Source organism: Silene latifolia, chromosome 8 (assembly GCF_048544455.1).
Source record: "Silene latifolia isolate original U9 population chromosome 8, ASM4854445v1, whole genome shotgun sequence".
NCBI classification, from domain to species: Eukaryota; Viridiplantae; Streptophyta; class Magnoliopsida; order Caryophyllales; family Caryophyllaceae; genus Silene; species Silene latifolia.
In genome coordinates, this window is record NC_133533.1 from 12,707,984 (window position 1) to 12,730,108 (window position 22,125).

The 22,125-nt window shown below is 38.0% G+C and overlaps 2 protein-coding genes across 2 annotated transcripts; both read left to right on the forward strand.

Annotated features, from left to right (window-relative positions):
- Positions 1-2,964: 2,964 nt before the first annotated feature.
- LOC141594721 (uncharacterized) lies at positions 2,965-10,530 on the forward strand. Its single transcript, XM_074414717.1, has 5 exons — positions 2,965-3,289; positions 4,109-4,404; positions 4,510-4,843; positions 5,115-5,186; positions 10,259-10,530. Exons 1-5 carry the CDS (start codon positions 2,965-2,967, stop codon positions 10,528-10,530), a joined length of 1,299 nt encoding a protein of 432 aa, XP_074270818.1.
- Positions 10,531-13,522: 2,992 nt separating this feature from the next.
- On the forward strand, positions 13,523-15,837 carry LOC141594141 (F-box protein At4g09920-like). Its single transcript, XM_074414329.1, has 4 exons — positions 13,523-13,661; positions 13,913-14,877; positions 15,214-15,372; positions 15,517-15,837. Exons 2-4 carry the CDS (start codon positions 13,930-13,932, stop codon positions 15,742-15,744), a joined length of 1,335 nt encoding a protein of 444 aa, XP_074270430.1. The 5' UTR covers positions 13,523-13,661; positions 13,913-13,929; the 3' UTR covers positions 15,745-15,837.
- The last annotated feature ends 6,288 nt before the right edge of the window (positions 15,838-22,125 follow it).

Consider the following 22,125-nt stretch of genomic DNA (forward strand, 5'->3'; position numbering starts at 1 on the left):
TCATACCCTTAACTTTGACTATGATGAATTTTGGGACAAGTTAGGTATTAAGGGAAACACCCAACATAACTGGATCTGTCGTTTCATCCGCAATGTGCTGACGCTTCACCAAAATCCGTCCATTAATACATTTAATCTTCGTATAGAGTTCGACAAGGCGGCTGTGGATGATCTGAGTGAATGGTTCAGGTTTGCGTTGGATAGACAAGCCAAGGAAATCAGATTATCTGATGAATGTGATTTTTATATTGATTGCAGTTCGATCTTGCGTAACTTGACGAGCCAATTTCTAGTTACACTTGAACTCGAGAATTGCAAATTAGAGGGTGAGTTGCAAGTTAATTTGGGATCTCTAAAGAAGTTGTCACTTTACTCGATTGATATGAGTGATGAAATTTTCGAAGGATTTATATCTGGATGTCCTTCTCTACAAGAACTGGTTATTGAGGATCCTTTTTGGACGAATGACCTAAGTTTTAGTGCTCCAAACATTGAAAAATTATCTCTCTTTCTTACGTGTGAGGTCCAATTATCTCTCTTTCTTACGTGTGTCAATTCTTTTTCGATTAATTTCCCCAACCTTATTAGTTTGTATTTGGAAATCGACATTTGGGAACTAAACATCATTGACGTTTCATCTGTTCGCGATATCTACGTCAAATATTTTTATGTTTCTGTGAATTTACATGATGATGAATCATTTACAATCAAGAAAATGTTCGGAAAACTTGAAAATATTGAAGTTTTTCAACTGTCAAATGATGCTTCTAAGGTATGTACTTCACCTTTCTTCTCATGTTTTTCTCTTTTGAAAAGAACTCTTTTTGTATCGACGTATTGAGAAATTATTGTGACTACTAATTTAATGTCCATTCCCTTCCATTTCAGCCATTCCTCCATGCAATACAAGATGTACAGCTTTTACGACATAAATGGAAGCGTATAGTTTTGGAATTGCAGGAGCTCTCTAACAGCTGCCTTTCCGGGATCTATTATTTGATGACAAGTCTAAAACAGTTGGAAGAACTCGATATATACACGACAAAGGTATGTATAATTGTCATGTTATAACTTATTGTGTGACCACTTTGCAACTGAAATCAAAGTTGTTCATACAAGAATGTAGATAGATGATCCATCTCAACCAAAATTTTACGGTGATGGTTGAGGTCTAACAATTATATTTATTTCCTATATAAACTCTTTCATTTGCCTCCTTAATTAACGGCAAGTCTTTTCTCTATGTAATACCAGGCTTTTGATTCTTGTACGAATTTACACCGACTAGAACTTCCCTCTCCTTATGTGACGCCACAACTTAAGACAATCACCTTGCATGGCTATGGGAAAACTTGGAGGAGTCAGCTTCAGTTAATAGAATTCTTGCTCAAAAGCGCCGCTACCTTGGACAAATTGGTAATTGTCCCCATGAAAGGTCATGGATTAAAAGCAGAAGAGGAGCTTGAATTTGTTAAGAATGTTGCGAACTTCCCGAGGGCCTCACCAAGTGCCAGGGTAGTCTTTGCTTGACAAGCAATCTGTACTTCGTAGTATAGCAACTATTCGAGGAATGACAAAACGATGTAACAACCAATTTTGGTTTCATCCCGCATCTCTAGATGAAAACAATTTAGTGTGCGAGTTTATATAAATATATTCATTTGCTATTTGCCTACTTAAACTAATAATGGTTAGTCTTTTCTGCACCATAAATTAGGATTTTCTAGACTGAACCAATTTGATTCATCTACAACCATTCATGGTCGTTTTAGATGTTTGTAGGCCATCCAAAAATTATCGAAATGTTCTGATGTTAATACAAATAGAACCCCTTTTTAAATACAAAATAAAAGTTTAAAAAATTAATTAAATAAAATAGCAATATATTAGATAAAAAAAATTAAAATATTTTACAAAAACAAACAATTTTTTTAAATACGTATGTAATTCGGTATGATTTTTGAAAAAAAAAACAATTAACAATTTTATGCGAATCATTTTGAAATGTTGAAAAATAGAAAAATCAGAATATTTTTTTACCCTTTTATTATATTTTTTATATTTTTTGTCATGAGATATTTTATTCCGACTTCTAATTTTAAGACAACTATCTAACAAAATATTTTGCAATTGAATTTTTTTTTACAAAAATTGTACAGTAAAAAAATTGAAATTATATAAAAATAATAAACTATTTGTTTTCGTAAAATATTTTATTTTTTTATCTAATACTCCTCCCTATTCACTCATTCTCCCCCCCCCCCCCCCTTCTAATTTTGCACAAGAATTAAGATGGAAAGAGGGAAGAAAACCCGACTTACCTAAAAAAGAATGAGAGAGGAAATAAATGAATTGGAGGGAGTATATTTTAATTTTTTTTTTATTAATTTAAACTTTTATTTTGTATTTTTCATAAAAACATAACCATTTTTATGTGATATGATTGAATTTCTCGCGACATTTTAACAAAGGGGTTTAATTTCACTTATTATGTAAGTTACGGGGCTTAATCACTCCAATTGAAAGTTATGGGGGTTAATTTCACAATTGCACAAAGGTATGGGGTAAATCACCACTTTCCCGTATATCTATCGAATGGGACGGTCGGACCGGTTATATGTATGACTTCGTTAATCTAGGAATCGGTTAAAATACAAACCAAGTGTATTTTAGGTTTGAAAAATAATACGAAATTATAGAGGTCAGGGCCGTATATTAGGGATTTTGAGTCTAAAGCGGGTGGGCCTCCGATGGTCAATCGGATAGGGCCGGGTCAAGTTTTCGACTCACCCTCCATAAAAGTTACCCTAATCTTTATCAGGTAAATTACGCTTTCCTTGATCCTCAAGCCGATATTATTCTATTATTAGAAGTATTTTATTGAAATATTTAGAGCACACTATTTATATTTCCCTATCTCCTAAACTTGTTATTAGGGCAAATCAGACCAGAGATTTAAGAGCGATGACGAAATCAAGGCCTCAAAACTGTGTATGTTCCGATGTCGGCCGAGATAGGTTGAGTGAAATGCCAGATGAAATAATTATTAACATTCTCTCATGTATGCCTACAATAGATGCTGTTAGAACTGTTTTACTTCGTCGTTTTGGAAATCTTTGGACCTTTGTTCATTCTCTTAAGTTTTACATGGATGAATACCTTGCAATCTTTCAGGATGATTCTCCGATATCTGACATGGATGATGATTACTATGATTCTTCGCTGTCTGACATGGATGATTACTATGATTCTCCAATATCTGACATGGATGATTATTACCCTAGAACCTGTTGGAAATGATGGCTGTAAAAACCAAGTTGCTTTGTCCAACTTTCCATTTGATATCCCACATCGGTGGATTTGCTTGGCCTCCATGTGTTTATATTGTCTTTTGTCTATCACTAGTCAATTGTGTGGACCAAGGAGGCTTTTGTTGGGATTGTTGGGCCTGTGGGTTTGGGTCCAAATACACACATGCGCGCGCGCCGGCCCGGCCCGGCTCGAACTCGGGCTCGGGTTTGGGTAGAGCAACCTGCGGTGCGGGCCAAAGGCCCCCTTTTAATCTTTTTTGGGCTTGTGTGTAGTGGGCTGTCCACATTCAGTGTACTGGAAGTTGTAACAGTCAGTCAATGGAGACTATTAGTGGCGCGATTAAAGAGCTGTTAATGCTCCACTAATTCCGTTTTGACTGCTGCATTTGTGGAGCAGTTTTTGGCTCCGCTGCTGATCTTTTTTCGCTATAAATAGATCATCTCGCATCTCTCCAGAACACACATCAACAATCACTCTCCTCTCTTCTTCCTCCTCTTCTCTTAAATTTCTGGGTAATGGTAATTATTTTCGTTCCAAGTCTCACAGTTCCGAGTGGGCGAAACTGAGTTGGAGACTGTAGTGTTATCCTTGGGGAATTACCGGCACTAGCTGATCGCCACCACGGTCATACCGGAATATAGTTTTCAAGGCAGTGGCTCCGTTACCACGGCACTACGATTCGGGTTATATCTCTTCTGTTTTTTTCGCTTTTCATTGTTGCTGCATCTTTACTCCAACAATTTGAAAACTATATATCTGTTGTTGTTAATTGCTGTAACAATGTCATCTGTTTTAGCAAAACCCCTTCCTGATTTGACTAAACTTGAGAAATTAGACGGTCATAACTATAAGCGTTGGTCACAGAAACTGTTGATGTTTTTCGAACAACTGGAAATTGATTATGTGCTGTTTAGTGACCCGCCTGCTCCTGTTAAAGAGGCTGCTGTTACTGAGACCGTAGAGAACACCCCTCCTGCTAAATCTGTTGTTAAGTTAAACGAAGAGGATATTAAGAAATTTGATAAGGACAATAAACTTGTTAGATGCCAGCTTCTAAACAACATGACCGACACCCTTTTTGACCTATTTATGGTTCATAAGTCCTCCAAACTGATATGGGAGTCCTTAGAGGCCAAGTATGGGGCTGATGATGCGGGGAAAAAGAAATATGTTGTGGGTAAGTGGCTGGAATTTCAGATGGCTGACGGGAAACCCATCATGGAACAAGTTCATGTCTACGAGAACCTTTGTGCTGATGTCGTGAATGAGGGTATGAAACTAGATGACATTTTCGTGGCTAATGTTCTGTTAGAAAAATTCCCTCCCTCCTGGTCTGACTATAGGAACCACCTTAAGCATAAGAAAAAGGACCTGTCTCTCCAAGAACTAGTAGGACACATGAGGACCGAAGAGGCAAATCGCCTTAAAGACAAACCTGTTACTCAATCTGTTAAAACCTCTGTTGCTGCTGTTAATGCTAATCTGGTTGAGTCTGGTTGTCCGTCTTATACTGAGAAGTTCAAGGGTAAGGGTAAGGCCAAGGTTGGTCCGGTAAGAACCAGGGTCGCTAAGAAGAATGGTCCAAAAGCACACAAAACCAAACTTGCTAAGATTCGAAACCAAAGGGTCCCATTGTTTGCTACGTCGTGGGGAAAACGGTCACAAAGCCTACCAAAGGTAATCGAAAAGAAAATCTACCAAGCCAATGTTGCTGTGATGATGATATCATTGCTTCTTTGTGGTTGTGGAAGCTAATCTGTGGGTAATCTTTCTTGAATGAGTCTTGATACCGGCGCTTCCAGGCATCTCTGTCTTTGATAAGGGATTATTTGCTGAGTTCGAGGAGGTAGCTGATGGGGAATGCGTCTACATGGGTAATTCTTCATCTGTAATGATCACAGGCAAAGGCAAGATCTTTCTCAAACTCACCTCGGGGAAAACACTTGCTCTCACCAATGTTTTATTTGTACCCTCATTGCGTCGAAACCTCGTGTCTGGTGCCTTATTGAACAAAGCTGGTTTGAAACTTGTTTTTGAGGCTGACAAGGTTGTAATGTCGCGTAATGGGGAATTTGTGGGCAAGGGTTATCTTTCTGGGGGTCTTTTTGTATTAAACACTGATTCTGGTTTTAATAATATTGCATCTACTTCGCTTATATCATTTGAGTCTATTGATGTTTGGCATGGTAGATTAGGTCATGTGAATGTTGACTATATTAAAAAACTTAGAACTATGAGTTTAATTCCAAGTTTGACGAGTCAAGAATTCTCTAAATGTGCTAGCTGTGTTGAGGCTAAATTCACAAATAAACCTAGTAAACCAGTCATAACTAGGAATACGAGTCTTCTTGAGTTAATTCACACCGACCTAGCTGACTTCAAAAATGTGGCAAGTAGAGGTGGAAAGAATTATTATGTCACCTTTATAGACGACTGTTCAAGGTACACCCGTGTTTATCTGCTTAAGACTAAAGATGAAGCAGAACAATCGTTTATAAACTTTAAAAATGAAGTCGAAAATCAACTCGACAGAAAAATTAAAAGGGTAAGGTCTGATAGAGGTGGTGAGTATAAATCTAGTTATCTAGCCGACTTTTGTGCTTCTAACGGTTTAATACATGAGACTAGTCCACCTTACTTACCTCGCCTAACGGTGTAGTCAACGAAAAAATAGAACCTTAAAAGAGATGATGAATGCTATGCTTTTAAGTTCTGGCCTATCTGACGATATGTGGGGGGAAGCAATTCTATCAGCTTGTCACATTCTTAACCGTGTACCTCATAAGAAACTTGACAAGACACCCTATGAAATTTGGAAGGGCTATCCTCCTAACCTGAGTTACCTTAAGGTATGGGGGTGTTTGGCTAAAGTGGGTTTACCAGATTTTAGGAGACCTACCGTTGGACCAAAGACCTATGATTGTGTTTTTATAGGTTATGCTCAAAATAGTTCTGCTTATAGATTCATGTCTTTAAGTGATCGTTCTATATCTGAAGCTAGAGATGCTGTGTTTTTTGAGCATGTTTTTCCATTACAGAAGAATGTTGATTCACCTCCTAGTTTACCTGTTACATCTGTTGATATCTCTTCACATGCTAGTAGTAGCTCTTCTATTGATCATGTTGTTGAACCTAGAAGGACTAAGAGACCTAGATGTCCAAAGAACTTTGGAGCTGATTTTGTTTCAACTTTGTTTGTCGAACATGGATACACTGTTTGTGCTAGTGATGAATTTGTTTCAGCTTTTTTAATAGAAGATGACCCAAAAACGTATAGTGAGGCAATGAAATCAATTGATGCTAATTTTTGGAAAGATGCTATTAAAAGTGAACTTGACTCTATTGTGTCAAATCAGACTTGGGAGTTGACTGATTTACCTAAAGGTAGTAAACCCATTACAAGTAAATGGATCTTTAAAAAGAAAATGAGACCTGACGGTACAATAGAGAGGTTCAAAGCTAGACTTGTAGTTAGAGGCTTTACACAAAAGAAGGGTATTGATTATTTTGATACTTACTCTCCTGTGACCAAAATTTCGACTATTAGGACTCTTATCGCCTTAGCTGTTATTCATAACCTTGTTATACATCAGATGGATGTTAAAACTGCTTTTTTGAATGGTGAACTAAGGGAAGAGATCTATATGTCTCAACCTGAAGGTTTTGTGATTGAGGGTCAAGAGAGTAAAGTGTGTAAACTGAACAAGTCTCTTTATAGATCAAACAAGCACCTAAACAAAGGGTATGAGAAATTTAACAACACTTTGATAAGTAATGGCTATGTGGTTAACAATTCTGATTCATGTGTTTATTCAAAAGTAATAGAATCTGATTGTGTGCTTATATGCCTTTATGTTGATGACATGTTAATACTTGGTAATAATTTAGAGGTGATAATTAGAACCAAAGAATTTCTGTCATCACAATTTGAGATGAAGGACGTAGGAGAAGCTGATGTTATCCTAGGAGTTAAGGTCATCCGAAACCCCAATGGAATTTGTTTAAGTCAATCTCATTATGTTGAAAAAGTGTTGAGAAAGTTTAACTGCTTTGATGATGTGCCTGCTAGAACACCCTATGATCCTAGTGTAGCATTGTGTAAAAACTTGGGCAAGAGTGTTTCCCAAGAAGAGTATGCTAAAATCCTAGGTAGTGTGATGTTTTTAATGAACTCGTACTCGACCGGATATTGCTTATGCGATTAGTAGATCGAGTCGTTATACACATAACCCCAAAGAATGAACACTGGAATGCTCTTCGTCGTTTACTAAAATACCTAAAAGGAACAGTTGACTTATGTTTGCATTATAGTAAATTTCTTGTGTTAGAGGGATATTGTGATGCGAATCAAGGTTGCGTAACGATGAGATCTGTTCTACTAGTGGTTATGTCTTTACCATGGGTGGAGGTGCTATATCGTGGAAGTCTTCCAAACAGACTTGTATTGCACGCTCTACCATGGAATCTGAGTTCATAGCTCTTGAGTTGGCAGGACAAGAGGCTGAATGGTTGAAAAACCTTTTAGCTGATATACCAGTGTGGGGCGGACGGCTAACACCGGTCTCCCTGCACTGTGACTCGCAGGCTGCTATTGGTGTTGCAAAGAATAGTGTCTACAATTCGAAAAAAAGACATATTCGAATAAGGCACGCTGCAGTTAGACAACTCCAAGACAATGGAGTGATTGTTTTGGACTATGTGAAGTCCGAAAACAATCTTGCTGATCCCTTTACTAAAGGGCTGGCTAGGAGACTAGTCGTTGATACGTCGAGGGGAATGGGGCTTAAGTCCTTAGGTCAAGAGTGAGACTTGACTAGGTCTAAAGCTTCTATTCCTATGGCGTTGTATGATTCATAGCCTTTATGGTGGTGCTTTTGAGACGCACTTGATGGATCATACACCAGGTTGGACTTGGGTCCTTAATGACTCATGTGAGAAGTGCTATTGAGAAGCACTTGAGTCACCTACGTAGGTGTAACGATCATTAGACTATGAGAAGTCTTCCGAACACATCTATTAGTACCGAGGTAAACGCATAACTCTAAAAGAGCGCGTTGCACTTTCGCGGAACGATCTTAATTCTGAAGGTATGATATGTGTTGTGGGGGGTATCGACCGAACCTCAGCTAGGAATTCAAATCGCAAGATATTCTCTCGCTGTAAGTAAGTTGTTTCCTCATTTCACTAAAGTGTCAATTCAAATCGTAAGATATTGATACCTAAGTATCCAATCCTTCCTTTACCCAGGAATTTCTTCTCTTTGCTTTTCCTCGCCATCTGTGGGGGATTGTTGGAAATGATGGCTGTAAAAGCCAAGTTGCTTTGTCCAACTTTCCATTTGATATCCCACATCGGTGGATTTGCTTGGTCTCCATGTGTTTATATTGTCTTTTGTCTATCACTAGCCAATTGTGTGGACCAAGGAGGCTTTTGTTGGGATTGTTGGGCCTGTGGGTTTGGGTCAAAACACACACACGCGCGCGCGCTGGCCCGGCCCGGCTCGAGCTCGGGCTCGGGTTTGGGTAGAGCACCTGCGGTGCGGGCCAAAGGCCCCCTTTTAATCTTTTTTGGGCTTGTGTGTAGTGGGCTGTCCACATTCAGTGTACTGGAAGTTGTAACAGTCAGTCAATGGAGACTATTAGTGGCACGATTTAAGAGTTGTTAATGCTCCACTAATTCCGTTTTGACTGCTGCATTTGTGGAGCAGTTTTTGGCTCCGCTGCTGATCTTTTTTCGCTATAAATAGATCATCTCGCATCTCTCCATAACACACATCAACAATCACTCTCCTCTCTTCTTCCTCCTCTTCTCTTAAATTTCTGGTTAATGGTAATTATTTTCGTTCCAAGTCTCACAGTTCCGAGTGGGCGAAACTGAGTTGGAGAGTGTAGTGTTATCCTTGGGAAACTACCGGCACTAGCTGATCGCCACCACGGTCGTACCGGAATATAGTTTTCAAGGCAGTGGCTCCGTTACCACGGCACTGCGATTCGGGTTATATCTCTTCTGTTTTTTTCGCTTTTCATTGTTGCTGCATCTTTACTCCAACAGAACCATGTGGGATTATAAAAACACTGGAAATCCTCATATTAAGTGGTTCTGTTCTTTCGTCCCCAATGTGCTGATGCTTCACAAAAACCTCTCAATTGATATATTTCATCTTTGTATAGGGTCTGACGACAGGGAGGAGTTTTATGTAAGAGTATTGTTGAGATCCGCGTTAGACATAAGACAAGCTAGAGAAATCAGATTATCCCTAATTACAATTATGATTACAATCGAGGATTGATTTTCCCTAATAATTTTAAGTTAACGAGTCAATTTCTTGTTACACTTGATCTCGATTATTTCATATTCAAGGGAGAGTTTCAAGTCGAGTTAGTATCTCTAAAGAAGTTGTCACTTAACCATGTTTGTATGAGTGACACAAATTTCTAAAAGTTTGTATCTGGATGCTCTTCGTTACAAGAACTGCTTATTGTGAATCCTTTTTGGTGCTCCAAACATTAATAAATTTCTAAAAGTCGAGTTAGTATCTCTAAAGAAGTTGTCACTTAACCTAAGTTTTAGTGCTCCAAACATTAATAAATTATCGCTTGTTATTATGTATAATGATGATGATTATTATAACATTTACCATCAACTGTCGCTTAACGTCCCTAATCTTAGAAGTTTGTATTTGGAATTTGATGTCTGGTTACTAAACATAACTGATGTTTCATCTGTTCGTGATTGCTACGTCAATTATTCAACCTTCCATATCAATCGCGATGAAGTAGTCGCAATTGGAAGAACTCATTATATACACCACAAAGGTAAGTCTTTCATACATGTCGAACGATAACTTTTATTTCATATAAGAATGTCCGAATCTATATTAACCAATTCATCTGTCTATTAAGTTAACGGTTAGTCTTTTATTCTATATGAAATTAGAATTTCCTAGCGTATATCGATTTGGATCGTATCAAACATCTTCGTCCCTGTGTGACGTCACAACTTAAGACCATCACCCTGCATGGCTATTTGAAGTCCTGGAGGAAGTCTTGGACGAGTCAGCTTCAACTTATAGAATTCTTGCTTAAAACCGCAGCTACTTTGGACAAATTGGTAATTGTCCCCGTGAAGTCATTGAAGAAAGCAGATGAGGTTGAATTTGTTAACCATGTCTCGATCTTCGAGATGTCCTCGCCAACTGTCAGGGTAATCTTTGCTTGACAAGTATAGTCTTTAGGTATGACGATGTGACTACATGAGAGTTATGCTTGTTTTTTTTTGTTACGAATCAAATGGAAATGAACGTTATTAATGATCTAGTAGACGTTATAATAGAATGAGATGAGCTATCGTTTCCCGTCAACTTTCAAAGCAACTACCTCCATGTATCTCCTCATGCTAATAAATTCCGGTTGTGATAATGCATCGTGTCGTCGGACTCTAATCGGAACATATCACTCAACTACTCAATCATGATTGAGTTGCTAGTATATTAAAACAATCAAAGAGACTAACAACTCGATCATGCTCGAACTTGTAATTTTTATTTTTATTTTTTGGCGAAAAAGGTACGAGATTAATTAAAGGAAGCCAATTTTACAAAATACATTAGGGCGGCGGGTTGGGCGATGGGCGATAAAATTACATTAGGACAATCTATTTTACATAGGGACTTAACAAAGTTTGGTGCACTATGTCAACGGAAGTTTCCATCACATGAAGACTAGTCTTGAATCGAGAAACGGGCAAGCGAGTCAGCAATTAAGTTTGTCAATCTTTTTGCGAATAGGATCTTTATGGAGAGGTTTTTAGGAGTTCTCTGCACTCCATAATAACATTAGCAAGAGGACACAAAGGGATGATATGATATTAGAGTAAATAAGTTTCACAACAACTTAACAATCCGAACTAAGAACAAAATTATCCTTAGACTTAACCTCGTATTATTCCTTATCTAATGGCAAAAAGCTCACATGATAACGGGTTACAGGGTTAGGACCATGGCAACGACTCGTCCACCCAAAAACCCAACACCCATTATTCCATATATAATGCCCGCATGTGAGAACACAGACACATAATCTAGTTCATTTAGTCGTAAGCTCATACATGTAGACTTGTCAAACGGGCTGGGCAGGTTGGATCCCAAGTCGGGTTAGAATACGAACGGGTCGATTATGGTCGGGTTATACGAGTCTCGAGTCGGAATATAGGTCACATATAAGTTTACGACGTCTTTTATTTTAGGGATAATTCCTATGCATCCCTGAGGTTTGCAATTTATACCCAAATGCACTTACTTTTCTGAAATATTACTTTAACTCCTCATATCTCTTAGTCACGAGTTCATAAAATTGCGATTCATTTTCTAAAATTGTAGATCTCGATAAGACAATTATTTTGAAAAACAAAACCTCATTTTTTGCATGTGTGATCGAAAATAAAAATCGGTCAAAGTTTCTTGAACGAATAAACTTTCATAAGACGTAACCCCGTTCTAAGATGTACGAAAAACACGATTTTTTTTCAAACTGAAGATCTCGTAAGGACGTTCTACTTAGGAAAAAAAAATCGCGGTTTTTCGATCTCGCATCTAACGTTTTTTTTTTTTACAAAGGTAAGCGTATTCCGGTAAAAAAAAATGCAAAATTTAAGGGTACCATGGGAATTATCCCTTTATTTTATTATTTTTCAGCTAAAAAACATACTTTTTAAAATTAATAATATTATGATATTCATTATTTTAATAATTAATTTATTATTTAATGATACAAAATTTATATAAAATTGAGTTTTAAAATTATTTTTCAAATTTAAAATATTTATTATTTATTATTTCAAATATAATATACAAATATTAATATTTTAATAATATTCTTAATTTATCTTTGCTTTCGGGTCAGATCGGTTTCGACCCAAAAAATCGGCCATTTCGGGTTCGGATTCGTGTCGCGGGTCAAGATTTATAGGTCATTGAGCCTAATAAACCGGATCGGGTCGGATCATATTTACGAATCGGGTCATATTTTAACAGGTCTACATACATGCCATATAGAGAGACACCAATTTGTTACAACCATGGTTACCAAATTCGCGTGGTACCCTACAAATCGCGAATTTTTAAAAGCGAATTCTATCATGTTGTTTACTGAAAATACATATCATAAACATTTTATAAGAGCATATCGTGAATTGGTAAGGACGTATTTATAGCGAATCAGCTAACCATGATTACAACTTACAAGTTGTCAAGCACTACCTTTTCCCCTTTACAAATTATCACTAACTCCTTTTTAAAATACACTTTTTAAAATTTATTCCCTTTTCAAAGAAAGTTTAAAAATTACATCCATAATATTGCAAAAATTTAGAAATTGCTCCCAAACCCCTATTTTTACATTTTTATGACAAAAATGCTCCTTATTTTATTTCTTATTTGACGAGTACGGTGGTGAAGTTTGGCGGAGGATTGTGGTGGTTAGTCGTGGAGTCCTTCAGTGGTTGAAGGATGAGCATAGTTGTAATAGAGTTGGGTAGTAATATGAAAAAAGGGGTATTTTTGTCATAAAAATGCAAATATAGAGGTTTGGTAGCAATTTTTAAATTTTTGCAATAATTTGGGTGTAATTTTTAAACTTTTTTTTTAAAAGGGAGTAAGTTTTAAAATGTGTATTTTAAAAGGGAGTTATTGATAATTTACTCTTAATTTTAATAATTGTCCGAGCTAGCTTAAGAGTATATTAAAACTATAAACTGGCCCATCTGACATCCCAACCTGAATAGTAATCCAATCGGAATACGACCCGCACCTGTATTTGACCCGAAACTCGTATTGAACTGATTCTGTTCAACCTGACCCGAAAGTTTATTATCGTATACTGAAGTTCTTCCCAAATAACCTGACAACAACCAATACGAAAATGACTTTAACCCAAACTAATCCAGCCTGATTCAATTTTACCCGAATTTTTGCAATCTCGAAGTGATCCTACCCGAACTAACCTGACTCATGCTGACGTAAATAACCTATCCGTCAAGTCTATCCATGAGTTATCTCGATCGGCAAAATATTGGGAGAGACGCAATAAACATCAAGTCTCCCATAAAACCGTCATATAACAAAAGACCGTTAAAAAAGGATAGAAGTCCAAAGATAACATCTAGTTTAATTTATATTTTAATTTTATCCTATCGCACGATCACCCGACATTTTATATGATGAAAACTAACGTATTTCACCCGTTTGCAGATCTAATTAATTTACCAACTGCTACCAAATCCGAAAAATTCATTTAGGTTTGTATTTTTCCAAGACAAGAACCAGTATCAAAGGAACCCTTATTGTTCATCAGGTAAACTGCCTCTTCCTCATCCTCGTGCTCTATTTTGATATTCAATTCATTCCATAAACTATGATTATCACGAATTGGCTTGTCATTTGATGTATGACACAAGAATTTGTGCAAACGAGTTTTTGGTAACCGCTCTTTAAAAATTTTAAACCATATTATGTGCTGGTGGATTCGTTTTTGTATCTTAATGTAAAACCGCCTCACAGAAGACCAATTGGATATATGAATATGAATCTGTTATATTTGATCAGGTTATCACTTGAAAATCATGACATTAAGGACGCAAAAGCGTATACGTTTGTCAGAGGATAATGTCGACCGAGATAGATTGAGTGAAATGCCAGATGATGTACTCGTGCGCATTCTTTCATGTCTGCCTATCATTGATGCTGTTAGAACTGTTTTACTTCGTCGCTTCGGAAACCTTTGGACCTGGATTCATACCCTTGAGTTTGACATGAGTGAATACCTTAACAATTTCTGTCGTTGGGAATGCAATAGCAAACATATTCAGTGGTTCTGTCGTTTCGTCCGCAATGTGCTCATACTTCATCAAAACCTCTGCATTGATAGATTTCATGTTTGTATTGATTTCGACTCTTGTTATGAAAGACAAATGGCTGGTCCTGATATAAGTATGTGGTCGAAGTTTGCGTTGTGTCGTCAAGCCAAGGAAATCAAAATATCTGATGAATGCAACAATGACTTTGGTACCAGTTCGATCTTGCCTATGTTCACGAGTCAATCTCTTGTCACACTTGAACTCGATTCTTGTGCATATGAGGGAGAATTTCAAGTCGACTTAGGATGCTTAAAGAAGTTGTCACTTAGCCATGTTTGGATGACTGATGAAATTTTCCAAAGATTTATATCTGGATGCCCGTCGTTACAGGAACTCATTATTGCAAATCCTTTTGGGATGAAAAAGCTGAGTTTAATTGCTCCAAATATTGATAAATTATCGCTTGTTCTTATGGACGAAAATCAATGGAGTCGTCCTCTGTTGCTTTACTTCCCCAACCTCCAAAATTTGTATTTGGAAATTAATAATGGTTGGCTACTGGATATCATTGATGTTTCATCTGTCCGCAACATCTACATCAAAAATTTGAACTTTTTCATGAATTTTGACGACGAAGTACCTACGATAAATCAATTGTTGGTAGGAAGGTTTAAAGGTATTGCGGTTTTTCAATTATCATGTGATGCTTCTAAGGTATGTTCTTCTCCTATATTTTTTCGATTGTCATGATGTTTTCGATAAATGATAGCTTTTCCGTAATTACTGATCATAGTGGTACTCACGAATTGAGTTAAAAGTCTTGTTCTTTCAAACCGAAAGTATCTGAATTGAACTAAACAGAATTGAACTTAAACTAAATTAAGAGAATTGAAATTTAGTCCGAAAAAAGAGAACCCGAGTATCTGATAATTCTTGGATTATGATATTTCTATCAATCTTTCTTTACTGCTTATCACTAGACTTATTGCTATATACTTCGTATATATGGCGTTGATTGAGATTACTAATGACCATTCCGTTCCATTTCAGGAATTCCTCGATGAGATACAAAATTTGCAGTTGTTAGAATGTAGATGGAGGCGTATTGTTCTTGAATTGCAGGACTTCTGCGAAAGCTGCCTCTTAGGCGTTTATCATTTGATGAATAGTTTAAAACACTTGGAAGAACTCGTTATATACACCACAGAAGTAAGTGTAATACTCGTTTAACTTATTGAGTGACGATAATTTTCCATCATATCGTTTCATGCATATAAGAATGTGCGAGATTATGTAGATGATTTATTAGCGTACTCAAATTAACGGTTAGTATTGTCTCTTCTATAATATTAGGATTTCAAAGCCAGTGCCGATTTGCTCCGAGTAGAACTTCCTTCCTCCTCGTATGTGACACCACAACTCAAGACCATCACAATCCATGGGTATGAGAAATCTTGGATGAGTCAGCTTCAACTTGTAAAACTCTTGCTCAAAAGTGCAGCTGCCTTGGACAAATTGGTAATTGTCCCCATGAAACGTCATCTGACGGAAGCAGAAGAGCTTGACTTTGTTAAGAAGTAGTCGAGCTTCTCGAAGGCCTCACCAAGTGCCAGGGTAATCTTTACTTGACGAGCATAACACTCTTTATATGATAGTGAGTTGTAGAGGTTCTGAACTTTTAGGTACTGTATCAGTAGTCTTTACTGATACCGTACCTGACCAGACCAAACCGTATTACATATGGGTTCCATTTCCTGGTGGTACTAACTAAACAAGACACTAGCAGTATGTCATTTTACCACATTCTTCTCAATTATGTTGAAATGTTTCCTTGTGTTACTAACTAAGCAGTACTAGCCCCGTTGATTTTTAGTAGCTTGGTTTCGATACAAAACCATGTACGGGTCATAGTAATTCATGATACCGGAGGCCGAACAAAATGAAAAGCAATGGCAACATGTTCCATACGTGAGTGATTGAGTAAAAGACGGGGTTAACAGAATAATGTGTAGCACCAAAATTATCACATTAGACTACAGGAGCCGTAGAATTGGTGAAACCAAGTTCAGAAAGTAACGTGGGAACCCATGTGAGTTCGGCAGTAGCATTAGCGACAACACAAAATTCAGCTTCATTGGAGGAGCACGATGATGCACACTTTTTGCGAGAAACCCATGAAAGGAGCTTTCGACCACGGATAACGACATAGCCAGAGGTAGAAACATAATCATCCCAATCACCACGCCAATCCGCTTCAGAAAGCGAAAGAGAGTAGGTAGGATGTTAGAATGAAGAAACAAACCAATAAGAAATTGATGTGAATTTTAAAAACCTCGCAAATGAACGAGTTTCATTGCACTAGCACTACGCGAAATCTGGGCATTAACAACGGCATATAACAACGGTTTACTGCCAAAAATTAAGGTTTTTCTCTGGTTAGTATGGTGGGACAAAATCCCATGCTAAGTGTCCCTCTTTAACAAAAATATCTTACCGTCTTCATCTTGCTCCTTATGCTTAAACCCTTCCCTTCCCGAATCCTCACTTCATGTTCTTTGTGACTGCAGTTTTGCTTCTATTGTCAGGCAATCTTTCTTTACCTCTGGCCTTAAGGAGTGGATCTTTGATATTGTACCTCCAATAACCCCACCTGGAGTACCTTCTTCTCCTTCATCATTTGGCGCCTATGGAAGAGGCGTTGTAACCTCACCTTCTCCTCTACTACCCCCTTTATCCATGCCAATTTTGTGACTCGGTGTTTGCACAGGCCTCGGCTTGGCTGTACGCCACTGACCGCATCTCACACACCCCCCTCCCTCCCATATGTTGTCTCTTGCTACCTTAGTAGCTAGGCTCCCCCGCCGCTTGGTTGAAAACCAACGTTGATGTCGATTTCTCCTCTCCCTCTTCTTGTACTAGTTTGGGGCGTGTCATTAGAGATAATCTAGGCTCTTGGGTCACGGGTTGGTCTACCCGTTTGTTTGCTTCTAAACCTTTTTTTTATGAAGTGCTCGCTATTAGGAAGGGCTTGCGATGATCTTGTCTTTATACGAATAATGTCTTGGTTGCTTCCGATTGTATTAATGCTGTGAATTCTATTGTAAGGACACACGCTCCGTGTGGTCCCTATGCTAACATAATTCTCGAGTTTTGGGTACTTTTGAAGGGCTCACCCCGTTTGAATCTTGTATTTGAGAGAAGATCGATCAACCATGTCGTGGATGCTATTACCCATTTCTGTGTTTTGGACTCAAGCATGCTTAATAGACGTGTTGAGTGGGACTCCGTCCCACCTTTTGTAAACGAACTTTGTACTAATGACTTTGTAATGGCAAGTATGCCATTGTCCCCTAACCCGCCCCCTTGATGTAATCGACTATTTTGATCTCCTTTTATTTATCTAAGTTCGCCTTTATCCCCCCCCCTCCCCCCCCAAAAAAAAAACGGTTTATTGCATATAATAACGCTACTTAGATTACCGTTGGCCAACTATTCGATAACACCAGATGGCGTCATCTCATTTTCCAAAAAGAAAACTGCTTATTTTTTTTTTTATTTTTTTGATACTTATGGTTTTTGTTTTTTTAGACAACGGTGTATTATTGTAGATGAGAAAAGGTTCAGAAACATACATACCTATTACCATACAAACTGAGGGCCAGTAGAGACCTATGAACTAGCAAAAGCACAACTAACATAACTAATATTACAAACAGAGTTGACACCAATACAAAGACGGCATTTTTTAAACGGGGGATGGTGGTCAAGAAGGAGCGAGCAATCTTCGTTTCTCTTACAACATGTGGCTCGCTCTTGGGCTCCTGTAAACCTGCAAAAAGTAGATGAACGTTTGACCATCAACATTAATTTTTTCATTACCTTAGCTCGAACACGAGTCGAACAATGACGGCTAGTAGAGTTCGCCACAAATCTGCTACAAACTGCTCTTGAATGCGTCTTCATAGCCACCGAAAATAAAAACTGGCATGGACATGTGAAAGAGTTAGAACCGACCTTCAGAGGTCGGTCTAAAATGGCGCCTTCAGACAATGAAACTTTGGTAACCTCGCAAAAGTGATCGGAAACCTTCTCGGGTGACAAATATAGCTTCTTAACTTCAAGAGAACTAGCCTCTTCGTCAATGAACTTAACATGAATAGTAGCTGGATCAATGTCCACTACTGGATCAGGGTTTTTTGGCAAAGGAGGGTAAGAGGGAACTGTAATACTACGGTTTTCTATGTCTACGAGTACTCTATCGAGTGGGACTTACTCTGTCGAGTAAGTATATTTTTATACGAAACAGTAGTCTGTCTGATGGGTACTCGATCGAGTATGTGGGGCACTCGATCGAGTATGGGGCACTCGATCGAGTAAGTAACTTACTCGATCAAGTAAGTCGGTCTTATGGGTTATTTTTGTCGGGTTTTGTTAGCAATGCGAGAATGATATATAACATAAGTCGTCAGTTTCTTTTCACTTTTACCCTGATCTAATTCACAAGAGACGACAACAAGTTACGTTACTTCTTCTTCGCATTGCTCCCAAGGCTTGAGTCATCGAAATTCATTGTTCTTTACGCCGTTGAGTCCGTAGCGTTGTGGATAAGCTCCTAGTATGATTTTTATATCGTTCCATTGATTTTAGTAGAAACCCTAATTGGTAATTTGGGGGTTTGGGGAGTATTGTTGTGGTTAGGTTTTGATTGTATGATTATGTATTTATAGGAGGTGATTTCGTTGAAGAACGATTATGATTAGCTGATTGTGATGATATTGGTGATTGCTGTTTCAGGTAGGGTTTCCCTACTTAGTATTGGTTACATAATGTGTGGTGATTGTTGTTGTAATAATTGGTTGATTATATTGTTGGTTGATCTTGACGGTTGTTGATTTTATATTGTTGATTGAGTTGTATCTGTCTGTGATCTTCGGGGTGCATCCCTGGCTGAGTAGAGTCACTTGCGGGGGTGGCTTTACGCCCTTGATTCGCCTTCTGTGGAACCCGCCACAGAAGGGATGTGCACATTAAGGAACTTGAGTTTATCGCTCAATGGAGATGAGCGAGAATTTGGTGGGTACAGCTGCGGTCCCCCACTGGCGGCGTGGAGTACTTGTTGCGATGGCTACTCTGGCTGAGCTACACACTTTAGTGTGTGGTCAGTTATGTGGAGATTGGAGATGGAGACTGTGGATTTTTTGAGCTGTTTGTGTTCTTGTTTCATTGTGGCATTGTTTTATGTAACTAGTACTGACCCCGTTAATTGTTTTAAAAACTGTGGTGATTGATGAGTAGTAATTTAGTGTCGTCTTACCCATGATTTCATCTTATTTTAACTCGATTTTGTGCGCTTAAATGATTAAATAGCTCATTTATTTACTAATTTATAATAATTAGTCGTTGTAGTCATATTTATTAATTAGTCGGATATTTATTTATTATTATTATTATTAATATTACTTTATTATAATAATTTGTAGGTAAGGCAAAATAACGAAGAGGAAATTCGGGTTAGAACAAATCGAGATGGAATTGAGATGGGTCAAATACGAAGTATAGCATTAATCAAATGTAGCAAAGTCAACTTTGACTTGGACGCATATTCACTGTAACCAGGACATTGCTAATCATCCTCACCTCCAACCTCCATTACCATCAAGCATAGTAAATGCAGACGAACTGAAGAACAAGCATCACTGACAATTTCCCCAATAATTTCAACTAGACCAAACTTTACAGCTACTCAAGCCGGAGCCGAAAACCCGATTCTGAGCTCACCTTCGTCACCAACATCTCAATTCAACAGTAGGAGCTCATCTTCCATCACCATAGCTGCCTAGAATCGAGCTCCAACTTCCGTCATCAAATCAAGCCACGCAACCCAATTCAATTCCCCACTCCGTCAAACCCGTCACCCTGCATTCCATCCTTCTCTGTGCACCAACCTGCTCCCCTGCTTCCACACACCACCTGACTTCGACACAAGTCAAACCCATCAACCTGCAATTCATCATCATCACCAACTCAACAACAACCTTCATCACCATTATCAATCAATTCAATCCTCGACCCAGAAATCCGACAACAAACACAAATCAAGCCACCATCCATCCTTCATTCACTCGTCCACCTCTAACCTTCATTATCGACCTCGCATCACCATTAACAACCCCCCCATTACCACCATCAAATTCACGCATCTCTAAACTCTAGCTCGAAACCGAGCTAAATTGAAGCTTCGAGTCCGCTACCGGTCAACCGGCAGCCGACTCCTTCAACCGGTAGCCACAACATCAATTTTCCCTTCTTTTTGTGAAAGACTCGCTACCGGCCATAGCCACCGGCAGCCGGGCAACCGGCATACAACATCGCAGACAACATTCTCGCATCAATTTGTGTTCCTATGCCGGTGCCCCGGCAGCCGCCCCACCGGCAACCACACACACCTTGTGATTATTCGCCTTTTCTTCAAGTACGCGCTGCCGGCACCTCGCACCGACCGCCGGTGGACCGGCAGGACACCCCTTGCTGCGTTTTGAGTCCCGTTTTTCCCCTTCCCCTTCTTGGTCTTTGTTTTTGTTGAAGATCCGTATTATTGTTTTGGGCTAAGTTGTGTCTATTCATCAAAATGGGTGATTATTAATTTTATTAAAGTTATTATTATTAGATTATTAATATTATTATTAGTTGTATTAGTAGTATGATAGTTAGACTAGTATAAAGACCACTACCACATTAGACATTACACTACCTTACCTTACATTAGATAGAAAATTAGATTAGTTTATCATTCTCTCTCAATATTGTAGAACCCTAATATTTACTCTCTCATTTTCATTCAATAAAATTTGCAATCTTTCTTTAATTATTAGTTTAATTCTTCCTTTGTTTATGCAAGTTCTTCATCCCTCATTAGTATACAATTAGTATTTTGGGTTGTATTTGAAGATTAGAAGAAATTCATTCTTCCATTATTATCCAAGATTGTTACTTTCCTCTTTGTTGGTACAATTCTCATCTTTTGTTTACATTATTTTCATTTGTTTACATTTCTTATGTTGTTTAATTGTTATTCATCAAAAGTATTAGTCTTTATCATGTTTACAATGTTTACTTGTTTATTGTTGGAAATTGTTGGTAATTTCTCACCCATGAACATGAGTGAGTAGTCTTATCTAAGGTCATAGGGGGAATTTGGGTAATTAAGGGGATGAATTTGGGTTGTTAACCTTTTGAATTGGGTGATTATGTGGTTTCTACTCTTAATGCATTTGAAGTGTTTGTGGAAATGCCTCAATGAAAATTGGACATTTCATTAACATGTTTGGCTTACCTTGGTGCATTGTGCTATTAGATAGTTTTAGAAGTGCTTATAGATGAGTTTTAATGAAAGTTAGAACATCTCTTTGATGCATTCGATCCGTCTTGGTGCTCATGCTATTCGGTAGTCTCTATGCTTAATTTGTATTTAGTTCATCTCAATCAAGTGACAACTTATTGAGGAGCTTAAGGTGACTAAGAAATTAGTCTTAAACCCTTGACCACCATTATTACCATTTTCTTGTTAGACCTTGTTTCTCCCCCTAATTGCCCTTTGTGAACCCAAAGACCTTAGCCTTCCATCAATTGAATACAATCCCATTTAGTTTAATTTAACTTGTTTGCATCTTAGTTTTAGATAAATCAACATCTTATTTTGTTTGACTAAACTAAAGACTTAAACAAACCAAGTATCTAACCCCCGCCATCTTCGTGTTCGACACCCGAATAAATACTACTTTTATTTGGTTTTATAAATTGTTTTTGATTGGGAAGTGACGGCAAATCCCTATATCAAAATGGCGCCGTTGCCGGGGATGGCGTTAGGTTATGCTTAGTTAGTTAGAGTCTTAGGCTTAGTCTTTACTTGTTGTTTGCTTGTTTGTGTAGTTTGTGTGCTTCTTGTAGAGTGTGTGTGATTTT